The sequence below is a fragment of the Rhipicephalus microplus genome, chromosome X (genome assembly GCF_043290135.1).
Source record: "Rhipicephalus microplus isolate Deutch F79 chromosome X, USDA_Rmic, whole genome shotgun sequence".
NCBI lineage: Eukaryota > Metazoa > Arthropoda > Arachnida > Ixodida > Ixodidae > Rhipicephalus > Rhipicephalus microplus.
In genome coordinates, this window is record NC_134710.1 from 74,963,501 (window position 1) to 74,990,700 (window position 27,200).

Sequence of the window (27,200 nt, forward strand, 5' to 3'; positions counted from 1 at the left end):
ACCACATCGTAAGCAATAAGACTAACAAATATAATTCTTTGATGCCCAATGTGGCTGATATGTAGGGTCCTTCGCAAGCGTTTTGAAGTAAAACCCAATTCGCCTATTTTTATTTTTCTGCACCCCAAAATTTCTTTAAAAATCAGCTCAAACCTATTTGTTATCGAAAAATATACCTCACTGAAAAGAATTCAGCAATAAGAGATAGCCCTTCATTGCACACCGGCCTATTTCTGAAGCAAACGTTGCTTTGACACTGTCGTGTATTCCGAACAGTAACTGCCATACATACAAACACCGCATGATTCTAGCATGGCTATAGAACTCTTGCAAATAGGGATGTACGTGAAAAAAATCTTCAAGATAATGAGAAAAAGTGCCATTAAAAAGAATCACATACCTTTTACTAAAAACATACCATGCTTTGTGAAACAACCTGCAATGTTTATTTTTTTTTCCCCCAGCTAGGATATAACAAAAAAAATAATAGTAATTTTCAAAAAAGATTCTCCCCCAAAATACTAAAAACTGAAAATAAAAGCCAAATTTCATCCTCCAAATTTTGAAAAATGAAACTGAACAGGGGGGCCTAATAGATATGCTATACTCAAAAGTTCAAATCAATGCATGAAATAATGCAGTGCAGTGCTCTCGTTACAATGTGGAGCTCTAAAATGTTCAGCAAACCCATTGCTAATGTGTTACTATACTAACTTGAAGTGCAAGGTTGAGGATGAATTTTGATGACGAATGAGAAGTTACAACTGGTTAAAAGAGATGCAATGAGTGAATGACCGATCTCCTGGCGCCTTAACCTTAGTCACGCTAAGAGCCTGCTCATTTGAGACTACTCAAGCGTGGCATTTTCTCTATAGCAAACATACCACTACTCCCGGCCAAAATGAAAGTCGACAGTAGATTCCTCAACGTGTAACTCTGGGAATTTCAATGATGCTAGCAAGTCAGCTGAACGTTCACACACTCACTTTCCCCCCAAACTACGATAACATATTTATCAACAGTGCAACCAATGCCAATCTCGCTACCTCTATCTTATTAAGAACTCGAGCAATTATACAGCTTTAACCTGTTTTTGAAATTAGTGAAAAAAAATATGTCCATGATAGCATTTTTGTATTACACACTGCATATAAATTGTATGCAACCAGCTTTACTTTTTATCTAGTCTATGATGAAACAAAATTGATCACCAAAAGACATATTTGCTAACACTATGATTTACAACAGCTTATCAAAAGACAAGGACAAAACATTCTATAACCTTGGAAAACCATTTTATTTTCATACTCTTATGGAAAGGAGATTCGATGTCACTCACTTTCCTACAAACCCAACCATTGCATTCCAAACCAACAAGGCTATAAAGAAGATGATAGTGATTTGATGCTTGAATGCTTTGTCATGTTATCATTGACATTTATGTACGTATAGCGTGCTTTTATTGACACACAGCACAAGAGAGAGACGGCTCATTCATACTTTACCAAATATAAGTATCTCTTGTTCTTCGACACATGTTTCCATGAGTATTTCTGTAGTCCCTCCTTTATACAGGTCATAGTGGTCAAACACAAATGCCAATGAGAAGGCAGACCAAATTTGATCAAATGATATACAAATAGTTTTTAAAGTGACTACAATAAGCCTCATGAAAAACTTTAACTGAAGAACATATTCACAACACAAAAATGGCGACATGTCCTTGCTGCATGGAGAATCAACTATTCTGAGCTCAAAGTAACAAATGCATTGACACAGTAGTGCATTAGCTTATGAGCAAAGCTACATGCTTCTTACTAGGTATTCCAAAGCACAGAATCCATCAACCAGGCAGTGCTTTCTCAAATGTCAGTCTAATGTTAGGACAAAGCCAGCCAGGCATTTCAGCTCAGTGTGCTCAGCAAGACTGCCTTGGCAAACACCCATGTGTGGGCTGAGGTCATGCTCAGCACTAAATGTGTTAGAAATTCATAAGGTGCTCTGCAGCAGGATTCTTCATTCAAGTTCACAGGAGACAACCATGGAAGCCTATCACACAAAACATTATTAGCTCTCTCATGTCCCTAATGCATAATTCCACTGATGGCCAAACTTTTCCTGGAACTTCTTGCTGTCAACAGCATCCATCGACTCAGCCACTCTTTTCGCTGCTCGCCTGCACAGAAAAAAAAAATATTGCTTCATATGTGATGAAACAACACAGACACAAGAAATTTCGTTACACTAAAGCAGTGACTATAGTGATGGAAGTTAAATTTTGCTTTTTGGAACAAATTTTGGAGCAGAAAAATTAGGCTTTGGAACAGCTATTGGTGCTTTCGGAGCAGATGAAAAAAATGTATCCCTAATGACTCCTGGAGACTAAAGCATCATTTAAAGGGCCACTCATCAGGCCCCATACAAAATTTTTGTTAGACCGTGAAAGTTGTTGGGTGTTTGATGAGGAACATTTTGCTACAAAAATTTTTTGCATAGGTTCATTACGAGTTAATAAAACTGTTTTCTGAAGCGGCGTGAAACGAGGATGAGAGGAGGCGAGCTCGAAACCCTTGCCGCTCCTCCGCGTAGCCTTCGCAAGCCAAATCTCTTCCCTACCCTCTCCGGCATTCGACCAAGAGATTGCGTGTGCATGACGTGCCCGAACAAGCCCAACCCCCGTGCAACGCAAGCATTTTTTTTTTTTTTTTTGACAAGCGTTGTTTTGAGGTCTACTGCCTGTTTCTGCGGGATGGTTCGGAAACGCTGGCTTAGACGCGGTAGAATAAATTAGCACAATGAGTGTGCGAACGCGTAGGAGCGTTCCACGGTTGTCGTCTTCTCAATGCGCTGACCACGGGGACACGAACGCATGCGCAACGCCGGCACATTAGCCCAGCAACTCGTTGCAATTCACAAAAAAATAAAGAAAAAATAGCTCTCAGATTTCCTTATTGGGTCTCATTATTTATCTAGAGATTTAATAATTTCTTTGAGCGACAAACACATAAACTATGCATGTCTTGTTAAATAACTTTTACCATGTCACATGCCACTGTTGGCAACGTCGGAGCACAGTCTACGCAGACGACCAATGTCACTGCACTGCTATGTACGTAGGGCCATTCTTACGCGCACATCATGCCGTCATTCTTTGGGCACGCGCCCGCGAAAAGAAGGGGGAGCAGCGTTCATCTTGAAACTTGACCCATTTCCGCGGCACGTAGCGTTGCTAATTTTGGCAGATGTGATCGCGAACGCCTCATCTACGCATTGAGCTTGTCAGCTCAAAATTGTCAAACCTGGTGAGTGGCCCTTTAAGCATCTCATATATATTAAAATTTATTTTTAAACATATTGCACACAAAATAACAGCTATCAACTGCAAGATACAAATAATTAAACAGATGAATGGCCATTGAACAAAAACGAAAATTAGCGAGATTTATTTACATGATGCATAAATAAAGATGAGCACCAAATTGAAATTGCAGTCAAAATAACATGTAACAATCACCACAGTAGCAGTTCATAATTGGTACAAGACAAAGCAATATGGTATTTTCATTATCCCCCAAAATATACAGCATCAAAAATTTCAAAAAATGAGCTACACACTAGAAATTCCAGTTCTTGGGGCATAAATAAGGTTAAAGCTAATGCAGTGTATATGTATTCAGTCACGCATAAAAGGCGCCACAGTAGAAGTTAGTGATCAGTATGACATCAAACTTAGCTCACACATATATATACAAAATAGTCTACTTGCCAGGCACTAAAATCAGACATATACAGTGCCAGTACTTACGGCATTGTCAATATGCTAGTATGCAGCCAGTAAGCAAGCTGCATACTAGCATACTATGATGATAGCATATACAGCTTTTTTTTTATAGCAGGGGGGGCTAGTTTAGGCTCATTGAGTGGTCACACAGTTAAAGTTCATTGTTCTAAGCTTCCCAATGCCATTTTGGTGCAGGTTCAAAGCAGTTACTAACAAATATTACATTTTGGAGCAGCATGGTGTAGCAATGCTCTTTTAGAACAGTTTGGAGTAATTTGGAACAGCACTCCACTGCCACAATTGCTTCATAAGATATGACAAAACATTGGTAGCTTAGTTGTCACTAAAACAATTTTTTTATCAAGCATCTAGAAGGGAGGAGAGACTGAAAGAATGCAAATTTTGAAGCTCAGGTTGTTGCCTTGCTCATATGTGACTTCAGGCTGAAGCTATTTCGTTCTTGTGACATGCAACAGTTTTCGGAAGTGTGAGTTCATCAGATTAATTACAAAGCATGGAGTTCAGTTTGATGAACATGACAACAGTGGCCTTGTATTACTCTGGAAAACACCTCACGTTTTGATGGCAAGCCATGGCAGCAAAATAAGCACTGCAGCTGCTTTAGGTCACTCTATACACGGCAACAACTTTTCTTGACAGCAATGTGGAGGCTACACAGCCTGTTTCCGCACAAAAAAAACAGCACGCAAGTTTACTGATGATATTTTTCATTTAGCCTTGCTGAGATAAATGCTGCTTTATTCCATGCAAGACTCGAATAGTAACAATAAGTCATATTTCAAATACAGCTATTGTATTCTCTGCAAGAAAGCCTTCATTTTTTTTTTCCATTTGTTAGACATCACCACCTTTTCAGCATGCCCATTTTACAAAGTAAACACTGTGTTCGTGACACTGTGGGTCAGTGTGCGGCCACAAACAATGTTTAGTTCTCCAAGCAAGATATACTTGCAATATGGTACTAAAATGTACACTGAACCATCGAAATGGATCTCCTATTCATATTTTGTATATAATTTACTAAAGGCATTCACAATGCCAGCGAGCAAAACCAAAATCAGCTGCAAGCTGTCGTACTACCAGCAGAGCAACACGAATGTGTGGAAGCCCCACCTCCATAGCCTTCACTCCAATGTCAACATAAGTTGTCGCCGAGTATAGCATCCACATAGCATTGGAGCTGCATCTCCTTTGGTTGAACAATAGATGGGATTTTAAGTCCCAAAACCATGACAGGATTATGAGGAAAGCCGTGGTGGAGGGCTCCAGAAATTTCGACCACCTGGTGTTCTTCAACGTGCACTGACATCGCACAGTACTCAGACCTCTAGCATTTCGCCTCCACCAGAATGGCTATTTCAGTTTTATGCGTGACAAACAGTCACCATGAAGTCATGTTCACTGTATCTCAGGTTCAACAAAGTTAACTGAAGTATGTTATTTAGATTAGTTTTTTTGTACTGCCCTATCATATGAATATTGTTGCAACACCTTCTCAGAAGAGAGGACTTTGTCAGGGATTATACTTTGTATCAAAAAGGCCTATTTCAATATAACGTAATTTCACTTTAATGTTTTAACTTCCAGATTTTACCGCCTTCATTATACAGCTCAACCTGCATACACCAAACTAAAAAAAAAAGGGAAATAGTTCAATATATGGCTCAACTTCACATAAGATTGCCAAAAATTTACACAATTTTTGATGCGCATACGAGTATGCAAGTTGGCATCATGGCACTACTTCATAATAATGCAATGAAGGTGGCATTACGCCAATAAGCAGACTTTTTTTTAAGCCTATTTTTCTATGAATAATAGTTTATATTCAGGCGTGTGATACATCATACAAAGAAGCATTGATGTAAACAGTGCTTCAATATCTTCATATGCAGCTGCATGCACTTGTGAGCTGCTCGGACCCTCTCGTTTACAATAGCACCACTCGTGCTTCCAAGCAAATTTGGGAAAGCCCCCTGCTGCACATGTTCATGTGCAGAGTCCTCAGGCTTATTTAGGTTGAAGCAGCCATATATATTCCTACAAATTTAATTAAAGCTTTCCAAAATAGTTCAGTTACAAGGGATAATTTAAGACAGATGCAATGTCTGCCCAAAGAAGTTTTACGCAACATGCGCAGATCAGTGAGCTGTGCATGCGAACAGGATACTGCATACTTTTTGGATGGAGAGCTCCCTCCTGACGGCACTCACTTGTTAAAAATTTTCTTCTCAAGGCGCATCCTAGCAGTGCTTACTGGACCGCGACGGGTGTGCTGCTTCCGCACTGGTCGACCTACATGGAGCTGGACACCTGTGGCAGCCTCGAGGTCACGGAGCAGCTGGGGATCTTGCCACTCAGGAACACATTGAGTTGGCTGCACTACGCTCGAGTCCCGCGGGTTGCCAAGATCATCCCTGGCAACAATAGGGCCATGCAGAGGGCACTGCGTGTACCCATCTCTAAACCAGGCATCCACAACCTCATTCATACCTATGACCCAGCATTCATCACCACCACCACCAACAAAAGCAAATTATTCAAGCCCACTCTATTGCAACAGAGGAGGACATCAGAAGTGCCAAACTTTTCAACCTTACATGCTACAGGGTAGTGCAAATGTTCACAGACACATCATGACAGGCCTTATGCCAACCTCTTCATAATTCTGTCACATGCTCAATCTTTTGCCTTATGCACTAAATTTGTCTGCTGCGATGGGAATAGAGCACCAAATTGAGGATCTGTGCCAATAAGTCAGTCAGAAAATTCCAACATTGAGAAATGCAGCAGCCTTCACATAATGTGCACTTCTCTAAACTGAGTCTTTTGCTAGTCTCTGCAGTTGAAAGAGGTGTTACTAGCTCAGTGCTGCATTTAAAAACGAAATATATAATGTGTTTCTTATGTTGCAAAACAGCAAAAGCACTGCACTGCATGACTGTCACTAGCAGAGCAAGCAATGCAGGTGGCACCAGCATCGCTCTTCGTTTCTTTTTTTTTTTTTTCGTTCCTACATTGCTCAATGAAATGAATTGACAGGAAACAAGTTAAATGGCCTCATCAAAGAATCAGCACTCCAGTGTGGAACAAAAGATGTCTCTCAACAATCTTTAGTTAACTTGGTTCGGTGCCCACTGATACTATCTTATACCAGCATATTTCCCAACATGTATGAATATCGCCTGCAAGGCAATGCTAACTAGGCACACTTTATTCATTATACACTGTGGACATCAATATTTTAGTACGTACAAAAGTATAAGGTGCAGTATCCTGATCTGTCAGGCTACAAATGCACAGCCACGTCACTAATTATGTCACTAATTATGCCAATAATTATGCTGAATCCATAATGCACGAACAAAACCTCTTAAAATTTAAACAGCTAATCACAAATCACTTTATATGTTAGTTAATTTACAATTGTTGCCCTTTTCTCCCACGTATATATATATTTTTCCTTCTGTTGACATTGTTTTTTACCGTGTAGTTTCGCTTTCGATTATGCTTTGTACCATTGACAATCATGCATCTGTTGAATTGTGTTTTTGCCTCCCCCTTATGTAATACCCCGCAAGGGGCCTTCAAGGGTTCAATAAATGATGATGATGATGATAAACCTGCACACATATAATGCACTCACATATATCTACCTCTTATGTTTATTATTAAGATATAGTCAGTTACAGACATTATCATGCTCACAATTGAAATAGTCTGGCCTTAAATGCTTGTGAAATGGTAACCAATACCAGCAGTAGCGACAGCTTAGGTCCATACAGGTCTAGGAGAGGTATACCCTTGCATTAAAGTCATTTCTGTGCTTTAACATGCCAAAGGCCTATTCCTGTATTCTTTCACGTCCCCTCACTCAATGATCCGCCTTAACTTCAGAAATTAGATTACACGGCCACATCTCAATGAAATTGGCTACTGCGTATGAAGGATAATTCGCAGAAATTCTTGCAAAGTGCACCATCCTTTCCAGCCAAGCAGTGGTGCTGTGCTCAACTCTGTTGCCTAACAGAGAAACTTTTAATCAAGGCTTGTTTGAGACTACAGGGATCAGGAGATCAAGAAGCTATGTGGTAGCTTCAATAAAGTTTTTTTTTAACTGTATGATACAGTAATTATTATGGTTTAATGTTGCTAAACCATTATATGATCATATTGAATGCCGCAGTGAAGGGTTCCAGAAATTTCAATCACCTAGAGTTCTTTAATGTGCATCAACATAGCACAGTACATGGCCCTCTAGCATGCATCCCTCCTATCCTTATATAAGACATGATTAACGCTAATGCAAAGATGAAATGAAACAACAGAGGAGAGTTTTACAAGCAAAGTGACAAAAAAAAAAGATAAAAAGAATTGCGACAAGTTACTGCTCCATACTATTCTGTCACCATATAAATATCTCCAACAGTGTTGCAAACTATCATGCAGTAAAATGTAGAAGAATCATGCTAAATCAACCGCATTTAGTGAGTATCACTTTCACTCTTTGTCATTCAGCAAGAACATAGATAAATTAGTGCATTAAAAAATTTAATTCATTAGCATCTTGCTGACACATTAACAGTGTTCACCCTAAAAGCCACAATACCAGTTAAATATACAATAAATTAAATTAAAAAATAACCAAGCCACCCTCTTTTACACAACATACAAATGGCAATACCTTGCACGGTGGGACAGGATCGGTACAATGAAGGGTGTGTACTCACCTTCAGCCGATCACGTCGAGGACACAATTTGCCACTTGGAAGTGGTGCACGGCAGGTCCACTTAACTGGCTCAAATTTCCCACTAAATTCAATGCACCGTTCCCGGAAAGGCAAATCCTGCAGAAAAAAAGCCCACTAAATGTGAAGAATTGGCCACATTCCAAGAACCTTTATTATCATTTTTTAAAGCTGATTGTTGCCACACCTGTGCTTGCACGTTATCATCTTTGGAGGTCCCCTTCCAGACACAGTTCAGGTCACTGAAGCCACTGCCTCCTTCTTTTTCAATCTTTTCTTGTTCCCAATAAATCAAGTCTAGGTCAATATTCCGCACTGGAGCATTGTTCGATGTGCTTGGACCAGCCTCCTCGAGATCTCTGCAAGAAATGCTGCTCTGCCAAACAAATTCTTATAGGAAAAAAAATAATTACTACTTACTTAATACTGGGCACGATCTTTCCACTCGGATTACCACTAGAAAAGGAAAAAAAAATGAAAAAAGGTGATATAACTTAAAATAGCAACCATAAAACACGTGCTATTACGCACTTGTTACTGCTGCATTCACTGCTAAGCAACTTGTTGAGCCTTCGAAGCTGTGCCTCTCTAGAGGTTGGGTCAGACAGTTCATGAGGTTCCTTGGGATGAGCAGCTTTATCTGGTGTCTTTACTTTTAGTTTTTTCTCTACCGGCCCAAGACCTGTAAAAAGATCACATGGAAGTTAACAGCAAAGGTTGTGAAATTGCTACTCAGACTCACCGTACTCCGCCCGTCGTGCAACAGGAACCACAGGTTCAAAGCCTTCTTTTTCTGGCACCTCTTCAAGTTCACTGTCAGACGACTCCTCAGATCCAACATTTAAATCTCCAAACTTCTCATGCACAATTTCAATGCGATGCTTGAGGTCAATTGTGTTCCTCATTACTTCCATTGGGTGGTCAAACTTGGCCAGACCTTTAAGCCACTTTTTAACCACTGGAAAGAATGTCTCCATCAACTCTTTGTGAAGTCGTCTCAGGGTATCCAAAACCTCTTCATTGTCTGCTGTCTTCAGCACATTCACCTTTCGTGACACTTCTATTTCCATACTGAATGTCAAAGGCACTGCATGATCTCTAAGACGCTCGGCTAATGATGTTCCTGGCAATGGATCTATAGCCGATACAGATTCCTTGCTTGCGTCTTCTTCTGCTTCACTGGGCACTAATAGACGAAAGCAGTTTTCTATTTGCGTGACAATCAGCTGCACATCTGGTGTCCGCTCAGAAATCTCGGAAAGAAGCCTTCGAGACCAGGCGGGCTGCTCTTCCATTTTCTGCACCTTCTGCGAAAGAAAAGACACTACCTTAGCAAAAATTAATTATTGCTGTCTCTGCTAATAATTACTATATGCACAAGTGAGCAAGCACAGCCTGAGAAGCACAGAAAAAAAAAAAGCTGGATTTCAGTAGTACCATGTCATTTTACCATGATCAGATCGATATTAGTTATACATATAACTCTAGGCAAGACTACAGTCCTGTTTCCTATTCGAAAGTAATTCTTGATGCGGACCATGCAGAAGTGAGTCACAGTTCTGTGTGCTGACGTGGTCGAGAGCTGCACATGTTACGTGGCGATAGTTGCACCCTGCGGCTTTTCGTTTTTGGAGCTCTCTGAAACCAAAACTCGTCAATAATGAGGGGCCCGTAATTATTTATCTGTTGCATGCTACAGCAAACGATGTGTCGTGTTAAGAATAACGAGCCCCCAACAACACATTGCAGCAGAAAAACGCGAGGCCAAAGTTTTTGTGTCAGTACCTCTTTAAGACTAACTATTGCAGCAATCAACAATGACGGGGTTTCTGCGCAACGAACATTATAATCTTGATGAGGGCATTCAGGCGAACAAGGAAAAGCAAAATGGAAAAAAAAATTGCACAAAGACTCGAATCACCTTGAAAGTAAACTGCAATATGGAGGGAGAAAGCGAGATAAGTGGAAACTGGCTTCTCCCTTAACCCTAACTTGTATGGGGAGAAAGGGCCGGTTTTACAGCAAAGAAAGCAACAAAAAACGTTTATTGCTTTGTATTCTACTTGAATTTTTTACTTCCCCAACTGGAGTACAGTGGAGAACAGAATAACACAAGAGCTTGGCTAGAGGGAAAAATGCAAGAGAATGGGGGCAAAAAAAAGGTCAAATAAAAGTGAAAATGAAAACAAAGATTGTCTGTGCATTATAATCACATGGAACCGAAACCACATATGCGGCACTAACACTGTCATCAGAGGAGTCAGATGCAATGTCATCGCCTATACACAATGACGCCTGAGCACATGTCGTGGTCAGTTTGCATTGTTTTGCATGGGGCCTGTGCGCACCGTATCTGTTTCCAGTGAAATAAAGCGAATTGTGATGCGCCATTTTCATTATGAAAGTGCACGACAAAGGAAAGTCATTTTGCACACTAAATATCGCTGTGTTGTGTCTTTCTTTTGTGCCCGAGGCTTGTGATCGTGAGTAGCATAAACTTCAGCGGCATGTCGTTCAGGAAATGTTACTGCAAGCTGAAAATAAGAAAATATCCAAACCTCAAAGAAAAGTTTGCAGACTTCCATAAGAAACTTGGCATATATTGGCTTTGGCTTTGTCAAGATAGTGGTACACAATACAGGCATATTCAAAAGTGATAAAATTAGTAAAAGAGCCTCTCGGAAAAGCCAAAACAATAAATTTTCCATTAGTTGAAGGAAAATTGTGCTTGTCTCTCCCTTTTTTATCTTTTTCTAATCGTCAAAATAGGGTCTTGGTAGTCTTGTTATATGGTAGAAATTTATTCATGAACATATTTATTATGAACTCACTAAATCAAGTACTTGTTAGACTAATCTAAATACTTTACCTGAAAGCATAGTTTTTATCAAGCTAAGCCAAATGAAAATATGCAGGCTGAAAATAGTCTTCAGATTAGTCTAATAGTGGACACAAAGGATCCAAGGCTGCCATGCGGCTAAACAGAACACTTCTCTGCTTGGTGCAGGTGTTGCTTGGCCTCTGTGCTTTTGAATGTGCTCAGCCACTTAATGCGTCTTGCGATGACACGAAGCAGCTCATTATCAAAGGCCGCCTGTTCTCAACACTGTTGTCACCCAACAGCACAGTTCTACTGGCCTTTTCTTTCATGCATCAGAGCTTATAGCAGTCATCATCTGGCTTCACTATAAGTAAGCATCGGCATAATTTCTTCTTCTGAGGGCATGGTGGATCCAAGGCTGCCATAACACGAAACGGAACGCTTCAGTGCTTGGTGCAGGTTAGTTCCCATACAAGTTTAATACGTAGTGATTGTCGAGGCTTATTGGTTCTGCTGTGCCCACATTGTTGTTTTGTAATAGCATATGACTGCTTTCTCCTTTGCAACCTACTAATATGTGGTGATGTTGAGGAAAACCCAGGACCCACCCAAAAGGAATTGTAAGAGCAACTATGTACTTGACGGTCAGGCAGAACTGCAAAAGAAACTACTGGAAGCTAAAATGCACTTTTCTGAGCTGAAAGAACAGATGCTCGATTTTAGGCATACCATCGAAAATGTGGCGTCTGAGCGCTCAGTACAGCATGAGAACACTGATCAGTTGCATGCCAGATTGAAATCGTTTGAACACGTGATGTCTTTTCAAACTTGAGGACTACAGCACACCTTGAGGACTACAGCAGATGTTCAAATGTAATTATTCATGCAATAGCTGAAACTTCAGCAGGATCAGAAGAGCTAAAGGACAAGGTCGTGAAGGGTTTTTTTGAAGAAAAGCTCCAGGTTAAATGTGAATCTGTCGGGCATATCCACTGACTGGGCAAGTGCGTGGGGAAGCGACCTGTAATAGTGTAAGACGACTTTGCAGAAAAGAAACAGATATTGAAAATTAAAAGCAAACTGAAGGGCTCAAACCTCTTTGTTAAGAAAGATTACTCCAAATCAACGCTAAAGAAACGCAGTTCGCTTTGGCACAGCCCAAAGGCCAGGACAGAACAAGAGAAAAGAATCAACCTGATACACGATCAACTAAAGATAGATAAGGATATGTATTTTTGGGATGAGGTGCGAAACAGGCGGGTAAAAATGACCGGCTTTAAAAACACCTGATGTAGTATGCATGAGCACAAGCTACTTCACCTACTTAATTTGAATGCCCGCAGTGTTATGAATAAAACTGAATACCTCAAAATCTTTCTAATGCAGTGCAATCCTCACATTACTGTAATAACTGAGACATCGTTAAATGAACAGGTGAATGATGGCGACATTTTGCCGTCTTCATATACAGCTTTTCATAAGGACACGCAATCAAGGGGAGGTGGTGTGGCCGTCCTGATCCAACACAAATTTGATGCTGTCTCGTTGGAAGCATACCAATACTTGAATGTATCTGTGTTGAAGTAACTTTGCGGGGCCACTAATTCATCTTAAGCCACTCATTCATCTTATACCGCCTGAGTCAACTCTTGAGTATCTATTAAAATTAAAGGCACACATGTCTCAATACCAGGACAATGAAGTTCTTTTAATTGGTGATTTTAATCTGCTCAGAGTAGATTAGGAACATTCTAAAACCCTTACAGTCAATGCCAGCAATGCAAATGCGTTGTTTGAAATCATGCTCGCACATAATTTGACACATTTGGTTCATGAACCAACACGTTATTAGTGTACTGCTCAATCTACTTTAGATTTGGTATTTATTCCTTGTGAATTTAGTATACATACTGTAGTAATTGATGAAGGGCTGTCTGATCACTACCTTATTTCAGTTTCTATTCCTCTGGTACCGCTTTCGGAAACTGCAAGCTCGTCCTTTCGTTGTGTGAAAGACTATACAGGTGCCAATGACGCATGCATTATCGAACACCTACAAACTTGTTTGATGGATTTTGTAGATACCAATGTCTGCAGATTGTGGGACCAATTTCAACTCTTATGCTTCTACTGCATAGAAAAATTTATACCATCTAAACGTAAAGAAGTGCATAAACATACTCCCTGGATAGCGACAGGCATCATTCACCTCAAGCGTAACGCCGAAAGACTAAGGAAAAAGCATGCTGACGCCAAATTTATAGCTGACGCTCTAGATAAGCTTTCACACGTAGTGCACGCCTCGAAGGAGCACTACTTCAATTCTTCACTTGCAAGCTTCATAAAAAATAATTCAAACAAGTTCTGGAACTATATAAACGAAAAAAAGAAACCTATATCACAAGTTGTTAATGGTTCAATGTTACCTGACCAGGCTGTCATTGCTCATCATTTCAATGAATATCTTCATAGTGTATTTTTTGCTCCTAGTGCTTCCCCACTTACCGTAAGTGCCGACCATGCTGCGAATGTGAATTACATTTCTTATTCACGATTGATTGATTGATATGTGGGGTTTGACATCCCAAAACCACCATATGATTATGAGAGACGCCGTAGTGGAGGGCTCCGGAAATTTCGACCACCTGGGGTTCTTTAGCATGCACCCAAATCTTAGCACACGGGCCTACAACATTTCCGCCTCCATCGGAAATGCAGCCGCCGCAGCCGGGATTTGAACCCGCGACTTGCGGGTCAGCAGCCGAGTACCTTAGCCACTAAACCACCGCGGCGGGGCCATTTCTTATTCTTGTGTCATTGCTTAGTTATTGAACTCAAAGACAAACTTCTTGCGGAACCGACAATATCCCGAACATATTTTTGCATCACTTTGCAGAGTTTGTTGCGAAACACTTGGTCGTCATTTTTTGTGCCTTTTTGTTGTCAGCGGAACTGCCAGACGTCTGAAAGTCGGCACGCATATTTTCTATATTCAAGAAAGGCGACTGTCTTGTAGTAGAAAATTACTGACCGATATCATTAACATCATCATGCTGTAATACAACATATAATAGCCTCCAAATGAAATTAATTTTTAGGAGAACACTTAGTTTTAACAAATCATCAACATGGGTTTCAAAAAGAATTCTACTACAACACACTTGGTTACTATCATTCACACCTTTGCAGCTTGTTTTAATGCTAATGGCCAAACTGATGCAATATTCTTAGATTACAGTAAAGCATTCAACACTGCTCCACACGATACACTAATTATAAAGCTTCAGTTAGTTGGTATACCAGAATTATTCATCTCCTGGATCTCAGCTAATCTACAGAACGGCAACCAATACGTTGAAGTGGGAGAACAACAATCCGGCTGCCTTCCGGTGACTTCTGGCGTTCCGCAGGGGAGCGTACTCAGCCCCCTACTATTTTTTGGTCTACATAAATGACATTGTCATTGTAATGTATTTATCTATTTGAATACCCTGAGGGTCCAGAGGGCATTACATAGGGGGGGATTAACAAGAAATTAAATACAATTACATTTCACGTATACAGCAATTTAAAAAAAGAAAACTAGAAATATAATGCAGAAACAATAACATTTCACAAATAGCAGTAATATTTAGATTATTTTTAGGCTTGTTCAGTTTCTGAAATGAACACAATCAAAGATGACATGCGGTAAGAAATACATTGAATTGATTTACTGAAAAGTGTTATCGCACTCGAGAAATGAGTGGAGCGCTAACTGAAAAGACTGATGATCGTTGATACAGGCAGTGGTAGATGGCAGTGAACTTCATTGATCTATTGATAGTGTAAGAGGTGAATTCCGGTATTTTTCAGTGTGGGCAAGAAATGATTTGACTTTATAAGCATGGTGTAATCTAGACGAGATGTGATATGCGGGTAAAATATGAAATCGCGAAAATACGTGCTGCTATGGTAGAGGGTGTGAAAGAAGGATAAACGGGCAAGTGTTCGATTCAAGGCGAGTGAATGCATGTTAAAAGTGCTTTTTAGTTTTGTGACACTTTGAAATTGAAAATAAGATGATAGGATAAACCGGACTGCTTTGTTTTAAACCGCTTCGAGGTGATTAGACCAGATGACATGATGGGGATGACAAATAATAGATGCGTATTCTAATGAAGGACGAATGAGTGAACTATAAACTGATAACTTGGTGTCACGGTCCACAAGACGAAGGCGTCGTTTCAAGAGGCCTAGCTTCTGTAGGGCTTTATAATTTGTGTACTCTATGTGGTTATTTCACGTCAAGGTCGAATTAAATATTACATTCAAGTACTTATATGCCGAAATTGTGCCAATTGTGATATTGTCAATTGTATATGAGTTGGTCCGAGAATTCGTTGCCATACTAAACTTAAGGTGCTTTGTTTTATCTGTTTTAATTTGCATCTGCCATACAGAGCACCAATCTGTTAGTTTATTAAGGGCAGACTGTAAGTGAATAATGTTGGTAGCAGTTGGTATTTTCTTATATATTACGAAGTCATCTGCAAACAATCCAACTGATGCATTTAAGTTGGTTGCTATGTCGTTGATGTAGATTAAAAACAAAAGGTTCAGCACCAACCTCTGTGGTACCCCTGATATTACGCGTTTGCCGTTTTAGATATGATATGGTATTTCGACAAACTGTTTTCAGTTTGTTAGAAAATGTTTGATCCACTTATTGTTTTGTGGTCAAGCTGGAAATTGCTACTTTTAAAATCAAGCGGTTGTGTGGGACGTGATCGAATGCCTTCAAAAAATCTATGAATATTGCGTCGACGTACAGTGATGAGTGCAGTGGTTGATGAAGATCTGTTACTGATTCCAAAAGTTGGGTTTGACAAGACAGGTCTTTGCTAAAGCCATGCTGGTTTACGAGAAGTAGGATGTCATTGCTTAGATATATGTTGGTCTATTATGTGTTCCAATAACTTGCAGCTAATTGATGTTAACGATATGGGCCTCTAATTTTTTGGAAGGGAACTGTCACCGGACTTTAATATGGGTATTATAACACTGACTTCTGGTACGCATCCTGTCTTGACGAACTGCTGAAATATTGGTGAAAATATGTAGGCTGAATGATGCTTGGTTAGCTTTAGAAGCTCAGCACTGACTCCTGTATTAATTCATCTATTTGCAGATGATTGTGTTTTGTTTAGAGAAGTAACCAGCATTAGTGATCAATGCGACCTTAATACTAACTTGGGCAATGTGTCAAAATGGTGTGAACAATGGGGAATGTTTCTTATTGCAAATGAATGTGTGTATCTTCCTCTAATGCACAAAGAAGTCCCCTTAGACCACACATACAATTTAGCTGAAGCACGTTTGCTTAAACTAGCCTCCTACAAATACTTAGGTCTAACGTTGAGTACATTACTCCTGTATTAATTCATCTATTTGCAGATGATTGTGTTTTGTTTAGAGAAGTAACCAGCATTAGTGATCAATGCGACCTTAATACTAACTTGGGCAATGTGTCAAAATGGTGTGAACAACGGGGAATGTTTCTTATTGCAAATGAATGTGTGTATCTTCCTCTAATGCACAAAGAAGTCCCCTTAGACCACACATACAATTTAGCTGAAGCACGTTTGCTTAAACTAGCCTCCTACAAATACTTAGGTCTAACGTTGAGTACATTATCCTGGAATTTACACATAAATAACATTTGCTCGGCCGCTTTCCTAAAATTACGCCTTCTCCGCCACAAGCTCAAGAATGCCCCACCTATAGTGTTAAACTCATGTCCTACTTTTCCTTAGACCCAAACTTGCATATGCCTCCATAGTTAGGAATCCTCACACAAACATTCAAACCCTAGAAAGAATTCAAAGGAAAGCAGTATGGTTTATTTATAGTAAATTTATGTCAACTGACTCCCCCACTGTATTACTAACTGTAAATGGTATTGAATTATTACAAACTAGGAGAAAATAAAGTCAACTAGAGTTTCTAACATAAATCAACATAGGCTATCCTTAGACACTACAGTGTACATTTTCCCTTTGTTAAGCAGACCCACTCCGACACCACTATTCTCATTCCGTAATGCCAATATTCGCAAGGAGTGACAGTTTTCGCTACTCCTTTTTCCCACAAACTATAGCCGATTGTAATAAAATAATGTAAGCATTCCCTCAACACCCGTGACCATTTGTGCAAACACTGTTATTGGTTTACGACTACTTGAGAATTGTATATAGCCAAGTTGTTCAACTGCTCTTTCTTTTTACATCATAACCTTCCATATTACAAAAACATTTTGTAACAAATGCTTTGGAACCTTGCGTTCTGTTATTTGTTGCACATTTTGCTCACCTTGCTTGGACTTTTTGTCCACAGTATTTTATAAATAACAAAATAAAATAAAATAATAAATGCCCTCTTTTGTTCCTTTCCTCCCCATTGCAAGTATACTTCACTCAGTGTTTTCAAGCATACTTGGGCGTACTTAGCATGTCAGCATTTTATTTTAGTGGGCACTTCTGATAAAATGAAAAAATGGTCGTGGTCCCTTGGAGTTCGTCTTGAAGGGAGTCTACTGTGTGTGTGCGTGTGTGTATGTATGCATGTATGTGTGTGATATATATATATATATATATATATATATATATATTAATGAGATCTAACAGACAGTAATGCCAAGGAATGTACAGGGGAAGTTATTAGAACCAATGAACTGTAAATAAGAAAGAAAAGTGGATGAAAAAATAACCAGCCGTGAGCAGAAATCGAACCTACGACCTTCGAATAACGCGTTCGATGCTCTAACCACTGAGCTCGAACGCGTTATTCGAAGGTCATAGGTTCGATTCCTGCTCACAGCTGGTTATTTTTCATCCACTTTTCTTTCTTATTTACATTCCATTGGTTCTAATAACTTCTCCTGTACATTCCTTGGCATTACTGTCTGTTAGAGCTGATTAATATTGTGTTAAAACACGGAAAAACGAGCCCTTAGGTATACACTTCTTTTCCTTATATATATATATATATATATATATATATATATATATATATATATATATATATATATATATATATATATATGTGACGTATGAAGCGATGATTGGTAGAAGCCGAGAAGGAAGAAGTGCAGAATAGAATAAACATGGGGTATGAGCCAGGCCACGTCGCCCATCCATCGTAGCGTCACACAAGTCGACAGGATGAAGACCTGGCCACCGCTAATCAGCCACACATCATTCACGAAGCCACCGGCAATACGCCTCAACTGAATATCGACCACAGAAGAGGTGATCTCAGGCGCAAGCAGTTACCGGCATCATGGCAGAACCAGCGACCGACCTTCCCATCCCCAAGTACACCGGAGCAGCGGACGATGGACCTGTACAGGACTGGTTCGACCTGTTCGAGCTTCACGCTACCGCTGCATCTTGGTCGGAACGGGAGATGGTTACGAACTTCAGCGATTATGTCACCGGTGAGGCATTTAAGTTTTACCTCACCCACATATTCGACAACGACGAGTCTTGGCAAAAGATAAAAGAAGGAATGATCATCTGGTTTCAAGACTATAATGAAGATTCGATTAGCACACGCACTCTCAGTGCATGCAAACTCAGTCATCGAAGTCATAAGCAGCATTCACGCACTCGAGTACAGAGCATGAATTTACAATTCCCGTCAGGTGAAGCTAGCCACATGCTCACGGAAAGACCACGTGGTCGTGTTCCCAACCTTCCACCTGGTTCCTCATCCCCGGATATATCACCAATGCTCAACTCACCGCTGCCTAAAAGAATTGAATCCGCTATTAATGACCGAGATGCATTTAGTACTTCATGCTGCATGCGTACTTTGCAAATTGACTTGGCATTCAGCTCGGCAGTGCCACAAGGACAGAAGCATTCACAATCAGCATCTTGTGAAGGAAAGTCTTCTGCAGAAGCGTCTAGTGTTAATCAATTACAAGATCGAAGTGACGTGAATCCAGTATACAACCTCACGGCCAACAATGAAAACAAAAGCAGAGGTGCGACTTCTGATGACACAAGTAATCTTCAGGCAACCACCAACAATGAACGATTTATGAATACAGAAGATTCAAGTGCACGAAACCCCGCACATTGTTTTGTGCCGGAAACATCTGCATTGGTTCACGTCGTAGAAGCCTGCGAAGGACTTGCTAAGAATCCTGACACAGCACGATCAATGTCACACCACAAGCAAGTCGACGAAACCAAGAAACTACAACGTCAACGTATACTTCAACATTGTCAACGACGAAAGGAAACCTCATCGAAACCACTTTTAAGGCTCAAAGAACATTGCAAAAAGGCCCATCGTCGTGGATACGTTCTCCACCAAAGATCAAGAATGTGCCTTCCATCAAACCATCTGCGACATCGCCATAGAAAAATCTCCAAAAGCCACAAAAGCACCCCTTGTACTCGGCAGAAACACATGCAGCGCCCAATCAACCTCGATCAACGCACACGCAAGCTGCCTGCACGACCTGTGCCACTACGAAGAATTCCATGCCTACGATATCTAAACTGTCCATTCTGCAAGGTGTTCGAACCTCGTTTGTTCTTCACAAGAATGCCGGCTGCGATTTCCACTATCTCCACGTCCAAAACATTCTTGTGTTATCTAGGACGCAACCATCAGCCTCGCCCACCAGAACTCCTGCGTTAACCGGACTGCTGCACTCTTTCCTGAAATTTCGCGAGTTTACGGAACACCGCGGGGCCATGAAACCAATTGTGCATTTTACATTTGTGACTTCTCAACCTCTCCTTGTGTACTTTTCCTTGTTCGTAATCCATGCCTTCTTTCGGGGGGAGGGGGAATCGTGTGACGTATGAAGCGATGATTGGTAGAAGCCGAGAAGGAAGAAGTGCAGAATAGAATAAACATGGGGTATGAGCCAGGCCACGTCGCCCATCCATCCTAGCGTCACATATATATATATATATTGTAATGGTGAGAAACAAGAGACAACACCTATTCAGTAGGCTGGCTGTTCTTATTCTAACTTTGTTTTCCTTTTTCTCTAACCACCTATGCGCCCGTGCCCGAGCGTCGCTTCGTCCACATCATACTTAGCCACGCTACTCAATTGCAGATGCCTTAGTAGTACCTGGAGTCCGAAAGTGCAAATTTTTGGGCCAGTTCGTTAGATGCATCCGCGTGATCAAGCATTACACATCATTCAAACATCTTTGGAGGGCAGCCTTAGCTGTTGCATGCCAGACGGTCTCGGCCACCCATCAAAATCATCTGGCGAGCTGCAAAAACCCTTTCGGTCGGACGAGTTCGGTTGTGTCGCGTTGAAAGTCGCAAGTCCCCAGATCCTTGACAGAGAAGTGCCATAGTTACCGGTAACGTCTATGGCGAGTGGTTCTGATTGCTCCTCGATGGTCTTTGTCTGCATGTGGGTGTGCTGGAGTGCAGATGCTTCCAGCGGTCGGCATTGGCCATTTAGAGGAGGTTGTAGGTGCCGTTGTCGCTTCTCTGGTCCCATTTCTAGACATACTGTAATAAAATCATATCGGCACGAAGACGATTGCACTAATGTGGGGTGGCTGCAAGGAGACTGTCTGTTCTGTACTTGCGCACGTCTCTGCAACTGTGCAAGTGATGGACCAAATCTCCTCGATGTTTTCTCCCCACACGAGCTAAGTGAGAAGTACCGCGTTACCGAGTAATGGGCATCCACTGTTTCAAGGCTTGCAAAAGGAGACAGCTGCATATGCTCCAACATTTGTGGTTTCCTTCGCTGAGCGATGGGCGTATAAGGCACGAGAACGAGAATATCTTGCACCATCATGCGCTCCAGCGGTGGTGAGCTCGGAGGCAGCATTGCCAAGTGCTGTGACTTGCGAATGGTCTTGTGTGGTTTGAGACATTCAACGAAACTTTCGTTGTAGCGGCTGCTGTGTTCATCTCCAACCCCAAGGTCATGTCTCTCATGATCATGGTCAGCAAGCCTATGGATCGATGCTTAGGGCTCTACCAGCCCCTTCACTGTAAGCTTATCAAGCGTGGGAGAATCTGGCATCTGCAAGTGCTTCAGCAAAGCTAAATCCAGAGCCGGCTTGACAAACTGCACTGTCTCAAGAACGGCCTCAGCCTCTTGCGATGATGTTATGCTGTCGAATAATGGCACAGAGGCGGAGACAGGCAGCGGAGTGCAAGAGCCGTGTTCGACGTCAGCTTCAAGGCAGCCGGGAAAGCATTTTGTCGTGGAGCTCAAAGGCTTCGATGGCCCATCTAGCTACTGCACCAGCGGAGATCGATATCTGAGAGAGGGCACGTTGGTACAGGGTACAGCTGCCGCTTCGGGATGTTGCCCCTGATAATTTCGGTCTTTGTAAGAGGGCATGATGATAGAAGCCCGAGCTGCGCTATCGAAGTTGTTCGCCTCGCAGCTTTCCTGGATGGTAGAGCCTTGTTCGGTAGGAAGGGGGTCGCAAGCATCAAAAAGTGGGTGCAAAAGGCTAGTTAGCACACCATTGCGACCACGATCGCTATAAGACGCCTTCGTAGGCAGGCTATGCCTTAGCTGCATCGCGAAAGTGGTCGATGGCCACCAGCCATTTCCGATGCTCCGACCAGCCATGGTGGGTGCCTAGCGGGTTGACGATTGCAACCCACTTGAAAACGTTGTCCTGAAAGCTGCGGCACACCAGCACAGCCTAAACAGCCGACGGGAGCACAGCAGCACTGCCTAAACAGCCGACGGGAGCACAGCAGCAGGCAAGCACCCGAAGTTCAATGATGCCAAACGGTCGGCCTGCTGCGATAGTTGCGTGAAGACGCGCAAGTGCTCCGTGTCGCTATCGAGTGAGGCTCCTGACGAGCCCTGAGGGGTGTTCCCGATTATAGCTTCGGTGGCCCCAGTACTCACAAGGACGTCACAGGACGAGCAGGAAAGAGACGCCAACTGCCCAGTTGTTGCAACAGGCACGTGGCGGCACAGATGATCTGCGCTGTCTCGTCGGGTGAGCCACCTGTGGAGCCCTTGGCGACGGCAGCAGAATATGTCGTCGTCGCAGCAATCAGTGAGGTGGCAATGTCCTCGATAGTGAAAGGGAGTATGCGGCGGTCTCAGAACTCACGGTGATGAGATCCATAGCCAACGACGCGTGGACGGCGTCCCTTGTCGTAGACAGGAACGGGTGCAGTAGTCGGGAGCCGCCAAAGAGGCCTAGACGCCATCCCCGAATGGTGGCGGCAGTGACCACAGGTGAACCGGTGCCAAGGAGGCCTTGATGCCATCCTTAAGTTGGGCTTACCACGGCTGCATGCTGGTCGGTGCCGTGAACGACGAATCGAAGACTTCGTACTTCATTTTCATCAACTGCACCGTTGTAATGATGAAAGGTAAAAGACAATGCATGTTTAGAAGGCTGGCTATTCTTATTCTAACTTCGTTCTCTTTCTCGAACCGCCTATGCGCCCGCGCTCGAGCGTTGCTTCGTACACATTACATTAAATATACATATATAGGTCGCAGGTTCGGTTTCTGCCCACCAGCAAGTTATCTTTTCATCCACTTTTCTTTCTTCACATTTACATTACAATTAGGTCTAATAACTTCCTTCATATTTTTCTTGCATTACTGTCTGTTAGATCTCATTATTATTGTGTCTAACAAGAAAAAACTAGCCCTTAAGTATACACTTCCTTCCTATATTAATGAAAAACAAGCCCTTAAGTATAGACTTCTTTCCCTTATATATATTATATATACAGCTGGCGCGCACTATTTTGACACGCTTCTAGCGGATAACATGCTGAACAAACACGCACTATGAGTTGACATCTAGTGTCCGTGACCACTTCCCCTTTCATCCCGATGCGAATGAATATTCTCCCCTTTTAGCGGGGTAATTGTCATGTCCTTAACCATTGACACTTGTTTATTTTTGTGTTTTTGAGCTGTTATTTTTCTAATCGCACATATAGCCCCATCTCATTTGCCGTTTCCATTTGTTATTTATTGATTGTTTGTTGGCTTGTACAGGCCCCACCTCTTGTTATGCTTCAACTAATATTGACTGTCCCCCTTAACTGTGTTACCGTTGTACATCCAGTCCCTCCCCTCATCGCGTTCAAACGAAAAACGACGGCATGAGTACCTGTGTGTGTGTCACGGAAATCTGTACTTGAAGGGGCCCTGCGACACTTTTGGCACAGCCTTATTTAGCGCCGGAACGTGTGTAGTGATGATTACAGACATGAATGCAACAAAAATGATGGAAATTGGTGCACAAAAAGTGTAGTTATGAGCCCTCAAAGTTCAAAACTCGAGCAGACGACAACGAAAAACGTTCTATTTCGCATTTCACTCGCCTGCTGATATCAAAGACCGCTTCCAATTACTGCGCGCGTCTGATAGCTATTCCGGAAATGTCACCTCATTGTGGCCTTCACACAATACCTCGCTACCGCTCTTTTTGACAGCGCCGTTAGCATGGTTACTACGAACCACGTGCGTCGGGTAGCAGACGCTCCCACGGTCACACTGTGTAAGATACACACATACACTTTAGTTGAGGTCACTTCCCGGCTTGCATGCAAAACACGTTCCACGGCAACGCCAGCACCCACCACCTGTCATATTTTTGACACGCTAAAAATGCGGCATGCATTTTCACTTTTAGTTGCTGGCGTACCATAGCCTCGTTCGCAGGCTAAGCGTTGTGTTCGTTGTTATGAAAGTACATAATTTAGAAACAGGAATGATTTCTTTCTGAGAAAGTATAAAAAAGTTTATGCTGTTTTTAGCATTCACTCGTATGGCCTAGCTACCACCATATAAATATTGCATGCTATTTCTTGCCTCAAGCCAACCGAAAGCGAACAGTGTTTGTCATCACGTCACATGACATGATGGAACTTCCTATAAGAAAAATAGCCATTGTGTGCCGCCGTAGTCTGAAATCGAAGTAGTACATAAATCAATCTCACATTTTATACCATCTTAAGGAGATACTGATCAAAAATTAGAAAAAGTGACGAAACTTCGAAATTCGACTCGGAAGATGCCACTTTTCCAATATATAGAGTTTATTTCCCATATTTTTGAACAGTTGGTCATATTTTTGATGAATTGTCAGCACGTGGCGGCTGCTCACAAGCGTGAGCCATGAAATTAAACTCATCGAGGCGCATGCAGGACGCACGTGTTCTTGCCCTCCTCTTCCTTTTCTCCACCTCTCCTAACAACCCACTTTTTCCCTTCCACAAAAGCCCTGGTACTCCGCGCCAGCTGGAAGCAATGTTCGCTGCTGTTGCTGTTCATATTGGTTCTAGGAACCGAAATGAAAGATGAGCGAGTCGAGAGACGCGGGCGATGGCTGGCATTGTTGACTTGCCAGTTTCGGGTGAGCCGGACGTCACCAAACGTCACCATCTCTAGTTCACGGCGCTGCCGCTAGACGAGGCAGTTTATGAAAAAACCATTTAATTTATTTGTTTCCTGTAGCTTCTGCTTGGAATGAAGGTTGCCTCTATCGATTTCAAGATTCAATCTATTGATTTGGCTTAAAATATTGGGGGGAAAAATTTTCTTCAGTATCCCTTTAAAGTTTTAAGTACTCAATTAATGGGCACCAAAATTGAAGTACACAGGTCATCAAAACGTGGCCACAGTGGTAGGGAATCGGACCTGCACCCTTGTGTTTAGCAGCAGAACGCCATAGTCATTATGACACAACGTTGGATAACTAAGAAGGTTTATCATTTTTTAAAAATGACTGATTACATTTCACCAACTAAAAAAATTACTGGGGACCTCTCAACCAGATTCTAAACAGCATGTACTACATAGTCATCGGCTTCAATATGAACGTCGCACAGAATGACTGCGCTATGTGAAGTGTAAGAGCACCTGGTGCAGCCAAGCATCAAAATGAAGCGGCATAGCGCACTTGAAGGTGGGGCCTTGTGTTGTGGGCTACAAACCATACTCCTTTCATTTTACGTGAAACATGCAGCATGCTTACAGCTTTCCTGTACTGAGAAAGGCACGCTTCAGTTAATCCCTGTGGTGGTGTTTTCCATGCACACTTGATAAGCACCGCCTTTTCTGTATTGCAATTTTTATGTCAGAACTGGTATAATTGGGTTACTGAGTTATCCAGAGCTTAATTAAACTCCAGTTAATTTCAGCCACTCTGGTGCTGTTTACTGACAGCACAGCAAGCATATGCTACTGTGCTTGGTTAGGCCAATATGCTACTTTATGCATAACCAACTACACTAGCGCAGTTCAATAACACAAAACAATAAAATGCCTTCTGTACGAAAAAATGCTATTTTCCAAGTGTTTTTTATAGCAAACAGTACTGACATGCCATGGTCTGTTTTAACAGCTCAAATTACAACCTCATAACGCATTGTAAAAAGAAAAAATGCTTCTCACCTGCTTACAAGTCTTCAAGTATTCCACGGCAAGGGAAAGTATTTTATAGCTGGGCCCGAATTTCTCGTTCCACTTTTCGATCGTTTCTAATGATTTCGTCTTTAAGTTCTTGGCCTGTGCCTGCAAGACAGATATTACACACAAAATGCGAATTAAAGGCCAAGCGACAAAGTAAATATCAGGGGGCATACGTACTGGAGTTCCAGGAAGCGGCAAGTCCGGGTTTGTTTCGACAAGCAGTTCGAGGATCTTCTGAAAGTCTTCCAAGATCAACGTCCGAAATAGGTGCGACCTAGTGAACAGTTCATGAATGACAGCAAGCGTGTCTAGACGAACATCGGCATCGTTTTCCTCCAGCCTTTCTTTTAGCAGGTCACAGGCTTCCCTCAATAAACAGTCAGACGAACTGAAACAAAATTCAGGTCTCGGACAACTACTTTGCACTGGCAAACGCAAATATATAACCGCGCACTTGTGTAGCAGAGCATGCGCTCTTCACTTCACGCACAGCGCAATAAAGGTACACACAAGCACACAAGCACTTTACACACAAGCAGAGCAAAGCTGACTCACCGACATAATAGCTTCAGTTTCGACATGCACTCCTTTTTAACATGTGCCGCTGCCGAAGATGTAAGCGTGTCGATGACCTTACATAACTCCGAATTTAACTGCGCCATTATAGCCTCGTTAGTGTTTCACATTAAAATTCAATGCTCGAGGTGTATTACACAACTCAACGCCAGTCTGTAGCCAAGCTACGCGCACTGTAGCCACTGCGGCTACGCAGCAACAGCCACAACAAACGCCATCACACAACACCCAAGGTAGAGTGTACTAGAAGTGTTGAGTGGCGTGACCGCGCCTCGCCGCCTGATCCCTTCCGCGTTGCCGATAGCAGCGGCGCTGCAGTCGAATAGTACTAAAAGCGCCGCGCGCCGCGTGCAGAAACTGCTGTGCGCTTCGGCTCCTCTGTCGCGCTTTCTTGATGCAGACTTTTTCGTACCTGCCCATCATTCATGTCTAGCACATGATGCCATACTCCTTGAAGTATGACACGCCAATCTACTGAATTTGAGCTCCATAAAAGCCCTTGTGCGATATCGAAAATATTACAGAAAGGGTGTGTCTTGTACTGATTTCTTCTCTCTCAGCTCTTTCTTCGTTGGTTAGGCGTCTACAATATTCAGAATAACTGAATAAATATATTGGAAGTTATCTGTGCTCAGAGAGCAGTGAGATTAAAAAAAAATACTGTATCACGCACACGCAGAACCAGAAAGCGATAAGTAAGGAGGAGAGAGGAAGAGAATCGGAACCCCCTACAGCACGAAAAGTTTTCGTAATTTAACTTTTCAGGGTATACTAAAATATTTACACACATTCACAGCGACCACC

General features: G+C 42.0%; 1 protein-coding gene across 3 annotated transcripts; it reads right to left on the reverse strand.

Annotated features, from left to right (window-relative positions):
* Positions 1-1,990: 1,990 nt before the first annotated feature.
* On the reverse strand, positions 1,991-26,623 carry LOC119175949 (UV-stimulated scaffold protein A). 3 transcript variants are annotated; one of them, XR_005110378.2, is made up of 10 exons: positions 26,376-26,623; positions 25,998-26,208; positions 25,803-25,922; positions 9,293-9,857; positions 9,082-9,232; positions 8,971-9,006; positions 8,738-8,921; positions 8,533-8,649; positions 6,016-6,219; positions 1,991-2,176 (listed from the first exon to the last, which is right to left on the reverse strand). XR_005110378.2 is itself a non-coding variant. In XM_037427006.2 (10 exons), the coding sequence occupies exons 1-10, from the start codon at positions 26,480-26,482 to the stop codon at positions 2,077-2,079; spliced, it is 1,812 nt and encodes a 603-aa protein (XP_037282903.1). In that variant the 5' UTR covers positions 26,483-26,623; the 3' UTR covers positions 1,991-2,076. The 3 variants fall into 3 exon arrangements, 2 of the variants coding, with proteins under 2 accessions (XP_037282903.1, XP_037282902.1); XM_037427006.2 differs by having other exon boundaries at positions 6,016-6,248; positions 8,738-8,909; XM_037427005.2 differs by having other exon boundaries at positions 6,016-6,248.
* Between the last annotated feature and the right edge of the window lie 577 nt (positions 26,624-27,200).